This window comes from Bufo bufo, chromosome 6, assembly GCF_905171765.1.
Source record: "Bufo bufo chromosome 6, aBufBuf1.1, whole genome shotgun sequence".
Taxonomy (NCBI): Eukaryota; Metazoa; Chordata; class Amphibia; order Anura; family Bufonidae; genus Bufo; species Bufo bufo.
Genome location: NC_053394.1, coordinates 328,720,109 through 328,738,019, shown reverse-complemented (window position 1 = coordinate 328,738,019; position 17,911 = coordinate 328,720,109). Strand labels below are relative to the sequence as shown.

At 45.8% G+C, this 17,911-nt stretch overlaps 1 protein-coding gene across 1 annotated transcript in view; it reads left to right on the top strand.

Annotated features, from left to right (window-relative positions):
* The window catches only part of LOC121003296 (deoxynucleoside triphosphate triphosphohydrolase SAMHD1-like), a 204,260-nt gene that overhangs the window by 153,783 nt on the left and 32,566 nt on the right, over positions 1-17,911 (top strand). The window contains exons 10-11 of the mRNA XM_040435024.1: positions 2,716-2,855; positions 11,702-11,764. Coding sequence (XP_040290958.1) covers positions 2,716-2,855; positions 11,702-11,764 — 203 coding nt within the window. The remainder of the gene's footprint in view (positions 1-2,715; positions 2,856-11,701; positions 11,765-17,911) is intronic.

The window sequence follows — 17,911 nt, the reverse complement described above, 5'->3', positions numbered from 1 at the left end:
GGCCAGTAAGCCTGACATCAATAGTGGGGAAATTAATGGAAACCATACTTAAGGAGAGGATTGTGGAACATCTAAAATCCCATGGATTGAAAGATGAAAAACAGCATGGGTTTACTTCAGGGAGATCATGTCAAACTAATCTTATTGATTTTTTTGATTGGGTGACTAAAACAATAGATGGCGAAGGTGCAGTAGACATCGCTTATCTAGACTTCAGTAAGGCTTTCGATACTGTCCCATACAAAAGGCTTATCAATAAATTGCAGTCTTTGGGCTTGGACTCCCATATTGTTGAATGGATTAGGCAGTGGCTGAGGGACAGGCAACATAGGGTTGTAGTCAATGGAGTATATTCAGACCAAGGTCTTGTTACCAGTGGGGTACCTCAGGGATCTGTTCTGGGACCCATATTGTTTAATATCTTTATCAGCTAAATTGCAGAAGGCCTCAATGGTAAGGTGTGTCTTTTTGCTGATGACACAAAGATTTGTAACAGGGTTGATGTTCCTGGAGGGATACACCAAATGGAAAAGGATTTAGGAAAACTAGAGGAATGGTCAAAAATCTGGCAACTAAAATTTAATGTGGATAAGTGCAAAATAATGCACCTGGGGCGTAAAAACCCAAGAGCAGAATATAAAATCAGTGATACAGTCCTAACCTCAGTATCTGAGGAAAGGGATTTAGGGGTCATTATTTCAGAAGACTTAAAGGTAGGCAGACAATGTCATAGAGTAGCAGGAAATGCTAGCAGAATGCTTGGGTGTATAGGGAGAGGCATTACTAGTAGAAAGAGGGAGGTGCTCATGCCGCTCTACAGAGCACTAGTGAGACCTCATTTGGAGTATTGTGCTCAGTACTGGAGACCATATCTCCAGAAGGATATTGATACTTTGGAGAGAGTTCAGAGAAGAGCTACTAAACTGGTACATGGATTGCAGGATAAAACTTACCAGGAAAGATTAAAGGACCTTAACATGTATAGCTTGGAAGAAAGACGAGACAGAGGGGATATGATAGAAACTTTTAAATACATAAAGGGAATCAACAAGGTAAAAGAGGAGAGAATATTTAAAAGAAGAAAAACTGCTACAAGAGGACATAGTTTTAGATTAGAGGGGCAAAGGTTTAAAAGTAATATCAGGAAGTATTACTTTACTGAGAGAGTAGTGGATGCATGAAATAGCCTTTCTGCAGAAGTGGTAGCTGCAAATACAGTGAAGGAGTTTAAGCATGCATTGGATAGGCATAAGGCCATCCTTCATATAAGATAGGGCCAGGGGCTATCCGTAGTACTCAGTATATTGGGCAGACTAGATGGGCCAAATGGTTCTTATCTGCCGACACATTCTATGTTTCTATGTTACTTGGTGCTGCCTGAGACGATCGCCTCACCTGGCCTCATTGGTGGTGCACCCCTGTCTGCTTCTTTCAGCACATAATGTAATCTAACAGGCGTTCTCTGGAGCCAACACCACTAACTTTCCTACTACTGTACGTGAACTTCTCTGGGTTCAGGCCTGGTATCTATGTACAGACTATTCTGCTGTACAATATCTTTTCTGAAAATTTGATATGTGTATGACTGTCCCGGTATAGTCCCCTGATGACCCAATAGCATTGGGGAAACACATTGGGACCTTTTGGCGACCCCATGATAAATAGGGGTAATCATAGCCCCATGACATATAAGGGTGTCTAAAGGATCCCCATGGGGGACATTTTCTGACTTTTTGTGGTCATTTTATGTAACATTGCACATTATGTTCACATTGAGTGCACAATATGTGTTGTCACTAATAAACTACCTTGTAATGGCAGTAATGTAACTTCGCATAATTCTGCTTAATGTTCAGATATCTAATTTATATCTATGTTTGCCTACTTAACCACTATTACCTATAGTATATGCATGATAGGTCCATCTATCTCTATCAACTCAAATAATGGTCTTTCTGTGACTGGACACTTCTACATTTTCACAAGTTTAAAGCCCAGCACACCATGCCAGGCATGCACGACACATGGTCATTAGTAGATTAAATAGGACACCATAATTAGATGGCTGAACCCTTTTAATGTTAGCTTTATTCATGATTAAAAAAACAAGTTGCTGTTAAAATCAGTTTTTAAGCAATTTCCATAAAAATAGATCAGACCACGTTCTCACAATTGTTGTCCATGTTCAGCATATGCATGGAATACAGCCCCATAACATCATGTGAGCAGAGCTTTAGATGAGTAATCTCATGAGCACCACCCTTAGTCATATGTCCTGCTAGGGCATACGGATATCAATGACAGGGTCCCCAACTTTAGATACCCCTCTATGAGCTAGAACGGAGAGCTTCTCTGTGTGATTGGCTCCAGCTCTAACAGACTTGAGCTGTCCTTGTCTTACAAGGGTGGACATTCATGTGCATTGCACCATGTACTACCCGCACTACCCCTCTGTGAGGCGGGGTGCTGGCTGGCAGCAGATTCCCCATGTATAACGAGGTAATTGCCACATTTTGAATGCGGTTGCCTTTAATGAGATCTCTTTAACACAACCAAAATATTTTTACTAGTGCCAGAAAGAGGAAAATTTAGATTTTGAGTAGGAAACACTACAATGGATCCATGTCTAATGTGAATATTCTAACTTTAAATGGGCAGATCGAGGCAAAACAAATATTTTCTGTTTAAATCCTTACCCCCATCTTTCCATCGTAGATAACATCTTTCAGGAGATTCTACAATCCACTGATGATGCCATGGAGCCTGCCAGAGATATACTGAAAAGATTAGAGCGCAGAGAACTGTATGCGTTTGTGGGACAGACAAAGCCAAAAGACAAAGTTGATATCAAAGAGGTGAGTAGGAATGAGATTTGATTTTCTGTAGTTTCATTATATGCTAGTGTAAATAAGTAAGGGGGTAAGAAGTGAATAATGTTCTGTACATGAATTTGTATATGAATAATATGAATTCAATGAAGATATAGTTATACTCCTTCTGAAGGAAATAGTCCTCGACAAGTCAAATCTACAATCCAGGATATTTGCTCACTATGATGATCCATGGAGTTGTTGCATCTCATACATTGGAGGTATATCACTAGATTATGTCAACAATGTCAGATAGGTGGCCGTCCCAGCTCTGGGTGACTTCATGGGGAAGTGTTGTTTAATATAAGTCATTTTCCACCAAAATTGCACCAACATTTTGGAGGATAAATTCTGTAGTAAAGTAAGCCAACCAACAGTTGGTATAAAGTCATGTAAAAGGTGTCTATCCCTACACCTCATTTATCATCCAGCCTGAGCCCCTGTGATAAATCTGGTGCCAGTGTAGACAGTTGGTCTAAGGTTATTCCATCTATAAATCTGCCCCATTGTTCCTAGCAATATAATAGTCCAGGTTCAGCAACCTTTGACACTCCTGCTGTGAAACTACAACTCCCAGCATGTAAACATGCTCTGCTGTTCTTCTAATTCTGATAGAAGTGAATAGAGCATTCTGGGAGTTGTAGTTTCAGAATAGCTGGAGTGCCGCAGGTTGCTGATCCCTGTTATAGTCTATTACTAAGGGGTGTTGCTAGATTCTTAAAAGGTCTGGGAGCCAAGCTCCAATGCATAAGTGCCAAATTCTTAATCCAACCCCCCTTCCCCCTCCCTTCTCCCCCCAATGTCCTGGCACTAAAGACATTTTAGTAAGAATATGAAAACTCCAGCAATAGCGTTGCAAAGAAGAAATTATTTAATAGACATTTGCGGCTGTGTACAATAAGTGACGTTTCGGCCACACATTGGCCTTCATCAGACTTCTGCCGCTTTGGAGTGGATATTCAGGATGTTGGCGTCAGGGAAAACGTGCAATCGCACTATCTGGGAAGCGCCTGATAGTGCGAGGCGCTTCCCAGATAGTGCGATTGCACGTTTTCCCTGACGCCAACATCCTGAATATCCACTCCAAAGTGGCAGAAGTCTGATGAAGGCCAATGTGTGGCCGAAACGTCACTTATTGTACACAGCCGCAAATGTCTTTGAAAAAAATTTCTTCTTTGCAACGCTATTGCTGGAGTTTTCATATTCTTACTGAAACGGGGTGGGAACCCGATTTCCAGCAGCAAACGAACGTCAGAGTGCCACAAAGTTTTGCCTATATACTAAAGACATTTTACTCACTAACTGGAAATTACATTCAGACAGAGACAAGTGTTAAATAGATAGCCTAGCAGCGCTGGGGTCCTAGGTTCGAATCCGACCAAGGGCAACATCTGCATGGAGTTTGAATGTTCTCCCCGTGTTTGTGTGGGTTTCCTCCGGGTTCTCCGCTTTCCTTCCACACTCCAAAGACATACTGATAGGGACCTTATATCAGTGGAGTAGTGTGGGTTGCCAGCACCCGGGGCAAGCCAAGTATTGCGCCCCCCCCCCCCCCCACCTGTGACCACGCCCCTTTTTACAAATAATGCAGTAGATGTCACCTGCAGTCATATGTAACACTACAGATAACACAGGGATAACTCTCTGAGTACAGATAATGTAGTAGATGGGTGTGAGGCCCCAGAATTCAGAACACACACAGTGTGACCTGAAGTCTGGGACCAGGATGCGGCAGTGTGGCCCAAAATCTATATACCCCCTCCCCCCTACCGTGAAATAGATATATGGATGGACATAACATACATTGCTATGAAATATACAGGAGAATACCGCACCATACCTCTTACATCCAGTGACATCTCCTGTGATGTAGACTTTTCTCAGCATCTTCATTCGGAGATAGGACTGTCATGATAACTTCTTTCAGCCGCGTCTCGTCTCTGTAGAGTTTCACAGAATTTTTTGGTGATTTTTCACTTTACTATCATCCTCAGATAACAGACCTCCCCTCCCTCGTAGTGCCCATAAGTATAATGCCCTCTGTATAATTATAATATATACTGGCCCCTCTGCATTATTATTATTTCCTCCTCTGTATTATTATTATTAATATTATAATGGCCCCCTCTGTAGTAGTATAGTAATAATTATGCCCCCCCTTCGGCCCCTCCAGCATACAGTCCCATGTAAGATACAACCTTCCCCCTGCCTTCAGCTCCTCCAGCATACTGTCCCATGTAAGACACATCACTTCCCTGCCTTCAGCCCCTCCAGCATACAGTCCCATGTAAGGTAGATCACTCTCCTGCCTTCAGCCCCTCCAGCATACAGTCTCATGTAAGATACATCACTCTCCTGCCTCCAGCATACAGTCCCATGTAAGGTACATCACTCCCTGCCTTCAGCCCCTCCAGCATACAGTCCCATGTAAGATACATCACTCTCCTGCCTTCAGCCCCTCCAGCATACAGTCTCATGTAAAATACATCACTCCCTGCCTTCAGCCCCTCCAGCATAAAGTCCCATGTAAGATACATCACTCTCCTGCCTTCAGCCCCTCCAGCATACAGTCTCATGTAAAATACATCACTCCCTGTCTTCAGCCCCTCCAACATACAGTCCTATGTAAATAATATCACACTCCCTCTATTTGCCGTCTGCCTTCAGCCCCTCCAGCATACAGTCCTCTGTAAGATACATCACACCCCTACCTTCCAGTCAGGTGTAGTAGTGTGGAGAAGTCCATACTCGTTGAGAAGCCATCTTTATGGATAAGCGCACCGCTGGATGCCCGGGTTCGGCCGAACTTCGTTTCAAAGTTCGATTCGGGTTCCGAACATGACCCCGAACAACGAACCCCATTGAAGTCAATGGGAACCCGAACTTTGGGGCACTAAAATGGCTGCAAAAAAGTCATAGAAAGGACTAGAGGGCTTCAAAAGACTCCAAAGTGGGCAAAAGAGCAGTTCAATTGCCCTGCAAACAAATGTGGATAGGGAAATGACTTAAAATAACAAAATACATAAAAATGTAAAATAATCTTGAACCAAGAGTCGGAGGTCCAAGTGGAGTAGGAAGTTGAGGAGGCTACAGACGTGGAGGTGTAGGGGAAGGAAGAAGCCGACACTTCTTTTTTTAATTTTATTTTTTTAAATGTGTCTGTCAATTCTGTGTGTGACTGTTATCCATTTTTGGGGGTGTGGCCGGTATATTTCTCTACTGCAATATAAGACATAATAATCTTGAGCCAGGGTGTGGAGGTCCGAGTGGAGGAGGAGGCAGATGTGGAGCTGTAGGTGGAAGAGGAAGCCAACACTGTTACTGTTTGTTTTTTTCCCATGCGTCCGTCAATTCTATGTCAGGTAGCTAAAGGCCACGGCGTGACAGTTTGGTGCTTTGTATGTCCGTTATAGATCTCATACATCCCCTATTTGGGGACTATATATTAAAAAAAAATTCTTCTACTACAGACGGATCCAAAGGGGTTTTCTAAATGTAAAAAAATTGCCAGTGTCAAAGACACACTCCACAGAACAATTTCCTCTCCTACAACAGTTAGACGGATGGAGGGGGTGTTCCTAATTTTTTACTCCAAAGAAGAATTCTTTCCCACATTAGTTGGATGGATGCAAAATGGCTCGTCTTATTACAATTCTTTTTTTTTTTTTGGGGGGGGGGGGGGTTTGGTAACTGTCCACCATCAAACATTGGGAGATGGCAAAGAGAATGTACAAAGTGCGCTGAGTATAACAATGGCTAGGTGAGGCTGGTATACTTGCCAATATAAGACATAATAATCTTGAGCCAGGAGGTGGAGGTCCCAGTGGAGGAGGAGGCGGATGTGACGTTGCAGGTGGAAGAGGCGGACGTTTCAGTGCAGGCAGAAGAGGCGGAGGAGGTCACCACTTTTTGTGGAGGCCCCAAAACATTGGGAAATATCAAAGAGAATGCACAAACTGTGCTGGAGTATAACAATGGCTTGGTGCGGCCAGTATACCTCTCTGTACTCTGGCCAAGGTACGGATAAGTCCTGTGGGATCCATGCCTGGTTCATTTTAATGAACGTGAGCTTGTCCACATTGGCTGTGGACAGGCGTATCCCGTGCTAAATACATGTTCGGACAATACACTTGCTGCAGGTCAGGCCAGCACCTCCAAGGCGTAAAGGGCAAGCTCAGGCCATGTGCCAAATTTGGAGACCCAGAAGTTAAATGGGGCAGACCCATCAGTCAGTACGTGCAGACGTACTGTTCCACCATGTTGCTGAAAAGACGGTCCGTGGTGCTGTATATTGTGGCATGCAGACAAAGCTTTTCCACATTTCGGCCATGATAACCCTCTCTTCTGATTTGCTGACTGTGCCCCTGCTGCATTGGCGACTTTCTCCTCTTCCGTCTCGTGCTTCCATTGAGTCCCGGCTGTCAGGTGGGAACGCCATCAGTAGCACCTCTACCAGCTTTCGCTTGTACTTAAGCATCTTCCATTCATGCTCCAGTGACGGAAGTAAGGACGGCACATTGTCCTTGTAGCGGGGATCCAGCAGGGTGGCCACCCAGTAATCAGCACTGGTTAGAATGTTGGTAACTCGGCGGTCATTGCACAGGCACTGCAGCATGTAGTCGCTCATGTGTGCCAGGATACCCAGAGTCAACGACAAGCTGTCCTCGGTGGGAGGTGTATCGTCTGTGTCCTCCGTATCCCCCAAGCCATGCTCCAGTGATGCCTGTGAGCTGATTTGGGTGCCACCCTGTTGTGAACTGGGATCCTCCTCCTCATCCTCCAAAACTGTGACCTGGCTGGAGAGTTAGGTACCTACCCGCTGTTGGTGCAGGAACCCACCCTCTGAGCCACCACGACTGGCCTGATAACCGTGGGAATGATCCCTGTTCCTCCTCCTTTTCCTCCTGTGCCACATCCTTATCCATCAGCTCCTGAAGCATTTTTTCAAGGAGATATCACCACTGGCCATGTTGGTGGAGTACTCGAATCAGCGAACATGGCACACAAGTGGTGAAATGGTGCTGTTCCACAGAGCGACTCACCCGCGCGTGCTACAGTTGAAACTCCACTATCACATGCTGCTGTTTGCACAGTCTGTCCAGCATGTTTAAAGGTGGAGTTCCACCTTGTGAATACGTCGCATATGAGGAGGTGAGCGGGAAGGCTGAAGTTACACTGCAGCGCAGACAGGCGAGCAGTAACAGGGTGAGAACGCAGAAAGCGCGCACAGACGGCCCTTACTTTCTGCAGCAGTTCTGACATATCGGGGTAATTCTTAGGGAACATCTGCACCACCAAGTTCAGCACATGTGCCAGGCAAGGGATGTGCGTCAGACCGGCTAGTCCCAGAATTGCCTGTTGTCGCACACCACAAGGCCGGGCTTGAGGCTCAGTGGCACCAACCACTAATTGTTCTGTTGTTCCCTGCCCACCCACAGCTCCTGAGCAGTGTGGGGTATTTCCCCCAAACATATGAGTTTCAGAACAGCCTGCTGTTGTTTTCCCCTGGTTATGCTGGTGGTGCAGATGCATCAAGAAACATCCAGCAATCCAGCAATCCAACTGCTGTCAGCCTCAGGCCCAGCCGCCACTACATTTATCCAGTGGGCAGTTAGGGAGATATAACATCCCTGCCTGTACTTGTTGGTCCATGTGTTGGTGGTTATGTGGACCTTGCCACTGATGTCGTTGCGCAGCGCACACCTGATTTTTTTCCGCCACTTCTTTGTGCAGGGTAGGGATGGTCCGTCTGGAAAAGTAGTGGCGGCTGCAAACCATGTACCGTGGAACAGCTGCCGTCATGAAAGTTTTAAAACGGTCAGCCTCCACCAGACGGAATGTCAGCATTTCAAAGGCCAGCAATTTTGAAATGCTGGCATTCAGGGCCAGGGTTCGCGGGTAGGTAAGGTGGTACTTCCTCTTTCACTCCACTGTTTGGGGGGTGGACAGCTGAATGCTTCCATGGGACAATGTGGAGATGCTCGGTGACAGTGGTGGTGGTGGTGTTGCCGCCACATCCTCTGTTTGCAGGGTGGCAGGTGCAACTGTCGCTCCAGAGGGGAAGGTAGATGCCAAGATGAGGGAGCAGGAGGAGCCTCTGATCCTTCTTGGGTTTTGAGGTGTCTACTCCACTGCAGCTCGTGCTTTGCGGTTAGATGACAGATCATGCAGGTGGTGCTCAGGTTTAGAACATTTATGCCTCGCTTCAGGCTCTGACTGTACAGCGTGCAAACCACCTGACATCCTGACGTCAGAACACTGCCTGAAGAACTGCCACATCAGGAAACTACTTTGCGCTGGCTTTGGTGTGCTATGTCTCTTGGTGCGTTGGGCAGTAGCAGGCGTACTGGCTAAGGGACGGCCACTCTGCTTTTGCACCCTGCTCCCTCATTTGCTGTGCGGCTGGTGCTGCGTGACTCCCACCTCTTCCTCCGAACTGTACACATTACTGGCATGACCTGGATACCATGTCGGGTCTAGGACCTCATCATCCTCCACATCATCTTCCACCCACTCCTCACCCCTGCCCTCTTGGCCGGTCTGCACACTGCAGAAAGCCCCAGCAGTTGACACCTGTGTTTTGTCATCATCATCGGAGACGTGCTGCGGTGGTCCTCCCACATCCTCAAACATAAGTGGTTGGGCATCATTGCACTCAATCTCTTCCATTTCTGGGGCGGGGCTAGGTGGATGGCCCACGAAAACTCCATCAGCAGAGTCATCAAAAAGCATAAGAGACTGCTTAGCTGATGTGCAAGGGATTGAGGTGGAAGACGGATGTCTGTGGGCCACCGGTGCCAACTCTGCGCTTTCAGCAGTGGACAGGGTGGAAGATGATGTGAAGGAACTGGAGGCACTCTCAGCCATCCAATCTACTACTGCCTCTACTTGTTCTGCCCTCACCATTCTTAGAGCGGTATTGGGGCGTACAAAATAACGCAGAACATCCTGTCATCTGCGTGCATTACAGAAAGGCGTTTCATTTGGACACATAGCTGGCACAGATCGATTACGTCCTCTCCCTGCAGCAGAAGCTCCACCACCACCAATACCAACAGCACCATGGCTACGTCCCCTAGTTGATGCTCTTTATTTTGTTATGGTCACTCACAAAATTGGCTGACAGACAAACAATTGTATATCCGTGTCCGATGCAAAAAAGGTGTTTAGCACAAAAAAAAAATAGGTGGGTCTCACCACCCAATTAACATGCTGATTAACTATTATATTTCCCTGTGACGGTGGCAAGTACAGTGTTTTTTCACAAAATAAAAAAAATAGGTACTGTAGGTCTTACCAACCCAATTAACAGTATGATTAACTATTATATTTCCCTGTCACTGGTGCAAAGGAGTAGGATTGCACCGAAACAAAAATGCCAACAAGTCACCCTCAGACTGAACAGCACGATTAAGTATGGTACTTCTGTCTAACTGGTGCAAATCAATAATGCCTACTGGTCTCCCTGACACTTTTTAAAAATAATAAAGGCCTAACACTCTTCCTGCCTGCAGCAGCGTCCTGTCCTTATACTAGTTAGAGCAAAATGGTGGCGATGTGATTCAGCATTTATGCATGCATGGTCACATGGTGCGCCAGCCAATCACCGCCATGCCAATACTAGTCATGACTGTGATGGCTTCCAAGTGTCCACAGCTTAAACGCTTGTTGATTGGCTGCGCTGCCTGCGGACTTGTCCCCTTTCCACACCCACGCCAAGCCCACTTTTTTTAGACCTGGCGTGAACGGGGAAAAGTTGCAGATTGCAGTGCAAATAATTTTTGCGCCTCAATATGTGCCAGAAATATGCCTAATACAGGTGTATTTCTGTTTAATTAAGGACCCCTAATATATATTGGGGTGGGAGTGAGACTCATTGCAGTAATTCTTTGTACTTACATTGTAAGTAGCAGGCGCAATGACGGCGAACAGTGATCATGCCACCCCTGTCATTGAACCCCACAGATGCCGCGTTCATTGCTAATCGTGGCATCTGATCTGCTCGTGGCATTTGAGATGAACATTAAGGGCTTTCAGGAGTTAATCTGTGGGGAAAAAAATACTCACCTTATCCATTTAATTGCGAAGTGGCTGCCATGGCCATCTTGATTGAAGATCCAGCGGGAAATCTTGCGCAGTCACCATACGCGATTTTGCTTGGCATCTTTAATCAAGATGGCCGCGGTGGACTCTTTGCGCGCAAATAGATGAGGCGAGTATGTTTCTTTTTTTTTTTTAACTGCCATTTCAGGGAAAATTGATTCGTTACCATGAAGCACGAGGAAATTCGGCTTTGCAGTAAATCACATTTTTCCTGAAATTCGGATCAAAGTCCACTTTGTCAACTTCATTTCGCCCAGCACTAGTTACAACACACAGATTTTGGTGTCTTTATGGTTATTGGCTACAAAAGCCTGCAGAGGAGCTATGAACACAAACCAATAGGAAACTTTTGATCAACACCAGTTGGGCTAGGTTCACATCTGCTGCCAAATTCCAGTGTTGGGTTTTTCTGCGTAGGAATAGAATAATGGAATCTTTGGATCTGGCATATGCTGAACACTGCTGGCTCACAAAAGATCCCATTCACTATAATGGGGTCCGTCAGGTTTCTGGCATAAATACTGGCATTCTAACAAACAAAATGCTGCTGCATGCAGAGGTATTTCATTCTTTTTCAGAATCTGTGATGGAGGATCCTGCCAGAACCTCCACCACAGATGTGAACTTAGCCTTAGCTTCCTTTTGTATATTAGATGTATTGGAGAAATTATATAAATTGGATGCGAAAGTGGACATAACCTTTACTGGTAATCTGTTGTGTATTACAGGAGGACTGTCTCGAACAACTGGCAAAGCACGGGGGGCTTACGTCAGAAGATTTCAGAGTGCTTGTAAGTCCTCACTTTTACAGTGTGATAAATGGAGAAGTTTGAAGAGCCCTTTACACCGCCATAACTTTGTCTTTTACATCTAGTGTATACCTGGGTAATGATATTGTAATTTGGAAGTAAAGTGCTATGTTTATGCATGCAGTACTTTTTTTTTTTTTTTTTTTTAAAACGGACCTCAGATTTAAATGGTTCAAACGTATACCAAATGTGCATAACGGAAGCACATGATCCTTTTTTTTTTTTTTTACAGGATCAGTTTTATTTATTTTTCTTTATTTTTCTGTTCTGACAAATCAGAACAATGGAAAAATAACAGTGATGTGAACTCCCCATTACATTTTCTAAATGCTTCATTTTGGGATACAGACAATGCATTTAAAAACTGTTACTCTTTCTTGTGGGGGGGGGGGGGGGCAGGGGCAGCTAGAAAAAAAAGTTAAACTATTCTGCAATTCTTTTTTGAGTTTCACTTATAACACTCCTTTATAAGGTCCTCAGCTGCTGCCGTCTGCACCCTGTGATCGCATTGTGAAGATGCTGGTGGGGTGATAGAGGAGTTCTCTCTAACAGCTGCCACAGTCACCAGGGCCGTCTTTACCGCAGGGCAAAAGGGGCAGCTGCCCCGGGCCCAGTTGCTCCTGGGGGGCCCAAGCAGCATTTTACTTGGATTTTACTTGGGCCCCCTATATTTTGTTGCCGCTGCCGCCCGCCGGCCCTGTAACATAACAAAGTCATGGTCCGGACTATAGAAAGAGAGAGTGAGGAGGGGGCGGGTCCCGGGGCCGCTCTGCGCTCCGCTCTGCTGCCTGGCCTGCCTGTCTCTTTAACAGAGCAGACCAGTCAGTGGCTGCTGGAGCGTGATGCAGCTGCCGCACAGGCAGAGAGAAGAAGGAGGCGGAGCCCCAGCTGGCAGCCACAACAGACAGCCTGAGCCAGCCAAGCAACTGAACTTACAGGTATTTGGTAGCCATGGGGGGGGAAGGGGGTCTCATATAGGACAGGGGGGGGGGTCTCATATAGGACGGGGGGGGGGGTCTCATATAGGACGGGGGGGGGGGTCTCATATAGGACAGGGGAGGGGGGGCTCATATAGGACAGGGGAGGGGGGGGCTCATATAGGACAGGGGAGGGAGGGGGGGGGGCTCATATAGGACAGGGGGGGGGCTCATATAGGACAGACAGGGGGGGGCTCATATAGGACAGGGGGGGGGCTCATATAGGACAGGGGGACAGTGTGTGCTTTCCTGCTACTACATCAACCCCCCCCCCCAGGGATCTTGGGGGCATTAAGGGTTAGACTTTAACTCCTTGCTGCTGATTTTGAGTGTGCCAGTGTGTGTGTCCGTCCCTGTGTGTGTGTGTGTCCGTCCCTGTGTGTGTGTGTCCTTCCCTGTGTGTGTCCGTCCCTGTGTGTGTGTGTGTCCGTCCCTGTGTGTGTGTGTGTGTCCGTCCCTGTGTGTGTGTGTGTGTCCGTCCCTGTGTGTGTGTGTCCGTCCCTGTGTGTGTGTGTGTGTGTCCGTCCCTGTGTGTGTGTGTGTGTCCGTCCCTGTGTGTGTGTGTGTGTCCGTCCCTGTGTGTGTGTGTGTGTGTGTGTCCGTCCCTGTGTGTGTGTGTGTGTGTCTCCCTGTGTGTATCATCATGCCCACAGTGTTCCTATGTCTTGACGCAGCTGCTTCAGAACGTTCTGTGTGGGACAAGAGGAAGAAGATGGAAGAGGAGGCAGCGCCAGCATGGAGTCTGTGCGATAGACACAGGGAGGCACACTAAGGACGAAGGTAACACTTCCACATGATCTACACTAGTGTTATCTGTGGTTTTACATAGGACTGCAGGTAACACTACTACATTATTTAGCACTAGTGTTATCTGTGGTTTTACATAGGACTGCAGGTAACACTACCACAAGGTTAGCTCGCACAGGGCGCCTGAACACCTAAGGCCGGCCCTGGCTGCGCACCCCAGCGCCAAGGGATGACGTCACTGATGTAATATGCCTCTTATATGTGGAGAGTGGTGATGTCACAGATGTAATATATCACCTATATATGGACAGCGGTGATGTCACTGATGTAATATATTACTTATAAGTGATATATTACATCAGTGACATCACCACTCTCCACACATAAGTAATATATTACATCAGTGACATCACTGCTGTCCACATATACCGGTAAGTAATATATTACATCAGTGACATCACCGCTCATCACATATATGTGGAGAGCGGTGATGTCACTGATGTAATATATCGCCTATATGTGGACAGCGGTAATGTCACTGATGTAATATATCACATATATGTGGAGAGCGGTGATGTCACTGATGTAAAATATCACTTATATGTGGAGAGCGGTGATGTCACTGATGTAATATATCATTATATGTGGAGAGTGTTCATGTCACTGATGCAATACAGCGCTCCAGATGGCGAGCAAAATGGTCGCCAATGTGCCTTAAAATTTGCAGATGGCGACAAGACTTGTCATAGGCTACAGACCTGAGGTCTATTTGGTAGTGAAATCCCAGCGCAGGCAGGCGTGATGATGTCATCACGCCCGCCTGTGCCAGGACGCGGTGAGGTGTGCGCGTCTGCGTTGCACCATCCCTCGCCGTACCAGCAGCTAGTGAGCGCCAGTGAAAGGAAACAGGTGAGTATAAGATTTTTGCTTTTTTTTAAGGTGTGGGAAGGTGGGATCCAGGGGGCCCAAGTAAATTCTTGCCCAGGGTCCAATCAATATTAAAGACGGCCCTGACAGTCACGATTGACCATACTGTCCAAGTATCCTGGATCCAGCAGGACAGTGCCTGATTGCATGTTCCTGCTCTGTGATACATAATAGGTTCCTGCAGTTCCAATGTTTCACCAGCAGGTGATCCAGTTTTAAATTCATATAGTGTATCTGGTCTGGCTATATTCCTTTGTCAAATCCCAAGGCTTGTTGGAAAGTTGGATTTTGATTCATAGGGAGCCACTTCCAATAGGTGATGCTGGCCGAACTGGTTCTCTTTCTTTGGAGACACCTCTTTGTTTCCCATGGAACATTGCCAATAAGTCTCCATACAATGGAGTACTTTAAGTAAGTCTCCATAAAGGACTGGGGTTAAAAAACAAGGTCTTGAACTTAAGAGAATGACCTCCAAGGTATTATTCCCTGGAACACTGCCTGTACCAAGCAGAAAGAGCTTAAGGAGTTAAATGCAAGGCTAAAGTCTTGGTGTAGGGCAGAAGGGTTTTGGTTCCTGGAAAACTCAGCCAAACTAATATTAAAGGTCAATGCGCTTACACAATTTAAGCAATTCACATTCTTGAAACTGAATGTGGAAAATTAAATAGTAATGTATATTTATCAATGCCATTAGTTTAGTAAGCAAAACGGGAGGTGGGGGCTTGAGTCCAATGTAGTGGAGGAAAACATTGTTTTAGTTCAGGCATGCTCAACCTGCAGCCCTCCAGCTGTTGTAAAACTACAACTCCCACCATGCTCTGCTGTAGGCTGTTCAGGCATGCTGGGAGTTGTAGTTTTGCAACAGCTGGAGGGCCACAGGTTGAGCATGCCTGTTTTAGTTGGTGTGGCCGAGATGTGGCTAGACTCTTCACATGGCTGGGTTGTTATTCTTCAGGGTTTTACACTCTTTAGGAAGGACAGAGCCAACAGGAAAGGAGGTGGAGTGTGTTTATATGTATGGAGTGATAAGGTGAGTAAGGTGAGTGTGAAAGAAGCAATTTTGGGTGAAGATGGCAAGGATGTTTAAACCTTATGGGTGGAATTGCAAAAGGGAGGCAAACAATGAAAAAATATTTTTGGTGTAATCTAAATAACCCATCCAACATCGCAAAGGATCTAGAAGGTCAGCTGAATAACCCAACTGAGCGGGCTGCACAGGCGGGTACAATGGTGAAGATTTAACTAACCAGATATTGATTGGCAGGGCAGTGCTGGGACGTAAAATTGAACCTATAATCTCTTCTGACGTGTGTTTTAGTAATAAATACAACTACAGCTTGTAGATTTTGGTCTTTATAGTAGAATTTTTTATTAAATAACATACAGCAATATTCATGCGTGACGTTTCCTCAGATACTGCCCATATACAAGAAAATACAAATAAAAAAAATAAAAAATTACAGTGTAGTTTTATTCATTCTTTTTGAACACTCTGTGTCACATTACATCCAATATTATTCAAGGCATAGCATGCCATTATGTACAGTTGTCCCGACGTTTCGGTCACTAATGACCTTTATCAGGGGATCGGAAGAAAAATATATCATAGAGAAATGTAAATATTAAGTAACACAAAATGGAAAGCTAAGATCTGGAAACGAGAATGGGGATATAATATATAGGCTGGAGAATGTATAGCGAATATATAACAGAACCAATGTGGTAAAATCTAAAATATGGAGGAGGGCAATGTACAATATACTGCATGATATAGTTCACCATGTAACATATATCGTATACACTCTTGTAGTTATGAGCTTATTACGACCGTATACGGGTATATACACTGCTCAAAAAAATAAAGGGAACACAAAAATAACACATCCTAGATCTGAATTAATTAAATATTCTTCTGAAATACTTTGTTCTTTACATAGTTGAATGTGCTGACAACAAAATCACACAAAAATTAAAAATGGAAATCAAATTTTTCAACCCATGGAGGTCTGGATTTGGAGTCACACTCAAAATTAAAGTGGAAAAACACACTACAGGCTGATCCAACTTTGATGTAATGTCCTTAAAACAAGTCAAAATGAGGCTCAGTAGTGTGTGTGGCCTCCACGTGCCTGTATGACCTCCCTACAACGCTTGTGCATGCTCCTGATGAGGTGGCGGATGGTCTCCTGAGGGATCTCCTCCCAGACCTGGACTAAAGCATCTGCCAACTCCTGGACAGTCTGTGGTGCAACGTGACGTTGGTGGATAGAGCGAGACATGATGTCCCAGATGTGCTCAATTGGATTCAGGTCTGGGGAACGGGCGGGCCAGTCCATAGCATCAATGCCTTCGTCTTGCAGGAACTGCTGACACACTTCAGCCACATGAGGTCTAGCATTGTCTTGCATTAGGAGGAACCCAGGGCCAACCGCACCAGCATATGGTCTCACAAGGGTACCTAATGGCAGTCAGGCTACCTCTGGCGAGCACATGGAGGGCTGTGCGGCCCTCCAAAGAAATGCCACCCCACACCATTACTGACCCAATGCCAAACCGGTCATGCTGGAGGATGTTGCAGGCAGCAGAACGTTCTCCACAGCGTCTCCAGACTCTGTCATGTCTGTCACATGTGCTCAGTGTGAACCTGCTTTCATCTGTGAAGAGCACAGGGCGCCAGTAGCAAATTTGCCAATCTTGGTGTTCTCTGTCAAATGCCAAACGTCCTGCACGGTGTTGGGCTATAAGCACAAGCCCCACCTGTGGACGTCGGGCCCTCATATCACCCTCATGGAGTCTGTTTCTGACCGTTTGAGCAGACACATGCACATTTGTGGCCTGCTGGAGGTCATTTTGCAGGGCTCTGGCAGTGCTCCTCCTGTTCCTCCTTGCACAAAGGCGGAGGTAGCGGTCCCGCTGCTGGGTTGTTGCCCTCCTACGGCCTCCTCCACGTCTTCTGATGTACTGGCCTGTCTCCTGGTAGCGCCTTCATGCTCTGGAAACTACGCTGACAGACACAGCAAACCTTCTTGCCACAGCTCGCATTGATGTGCCATCCTGGATAAGCTGCACTACCTGAGCCACTTGTGTGGGTTGTAGACTCAGTCTCATGCTACCACTAGAGTGAAAGCACCGCCAGCATTCAAAAGTGACCAAAACATCAGCCAGGAAGCATAGGAACTGAGAAGTTTTCTGTGATCACCACCTGCAGAACCACTTCTTTATTGGGGGTGTCTTGCTAATTGCCTATAATTTCCACCTGTTGTCTATCCCATTTGCACAACAGCATGTGAAATTGATTGTCACTCAGTGTTGCTTCCTAAGTGGACAGTTTGATTTCACAGAAGTGTGATTGACTTGGAGTAACATTGTGTTGTTAAGGAGTTCCCTTTATTTTTTTGATCAGTGTATATATATATATATTGTGGGTACATAATAAAGAGCAGTTGAGAGCAACCTGAGTGAAACAGATCAAAATCAG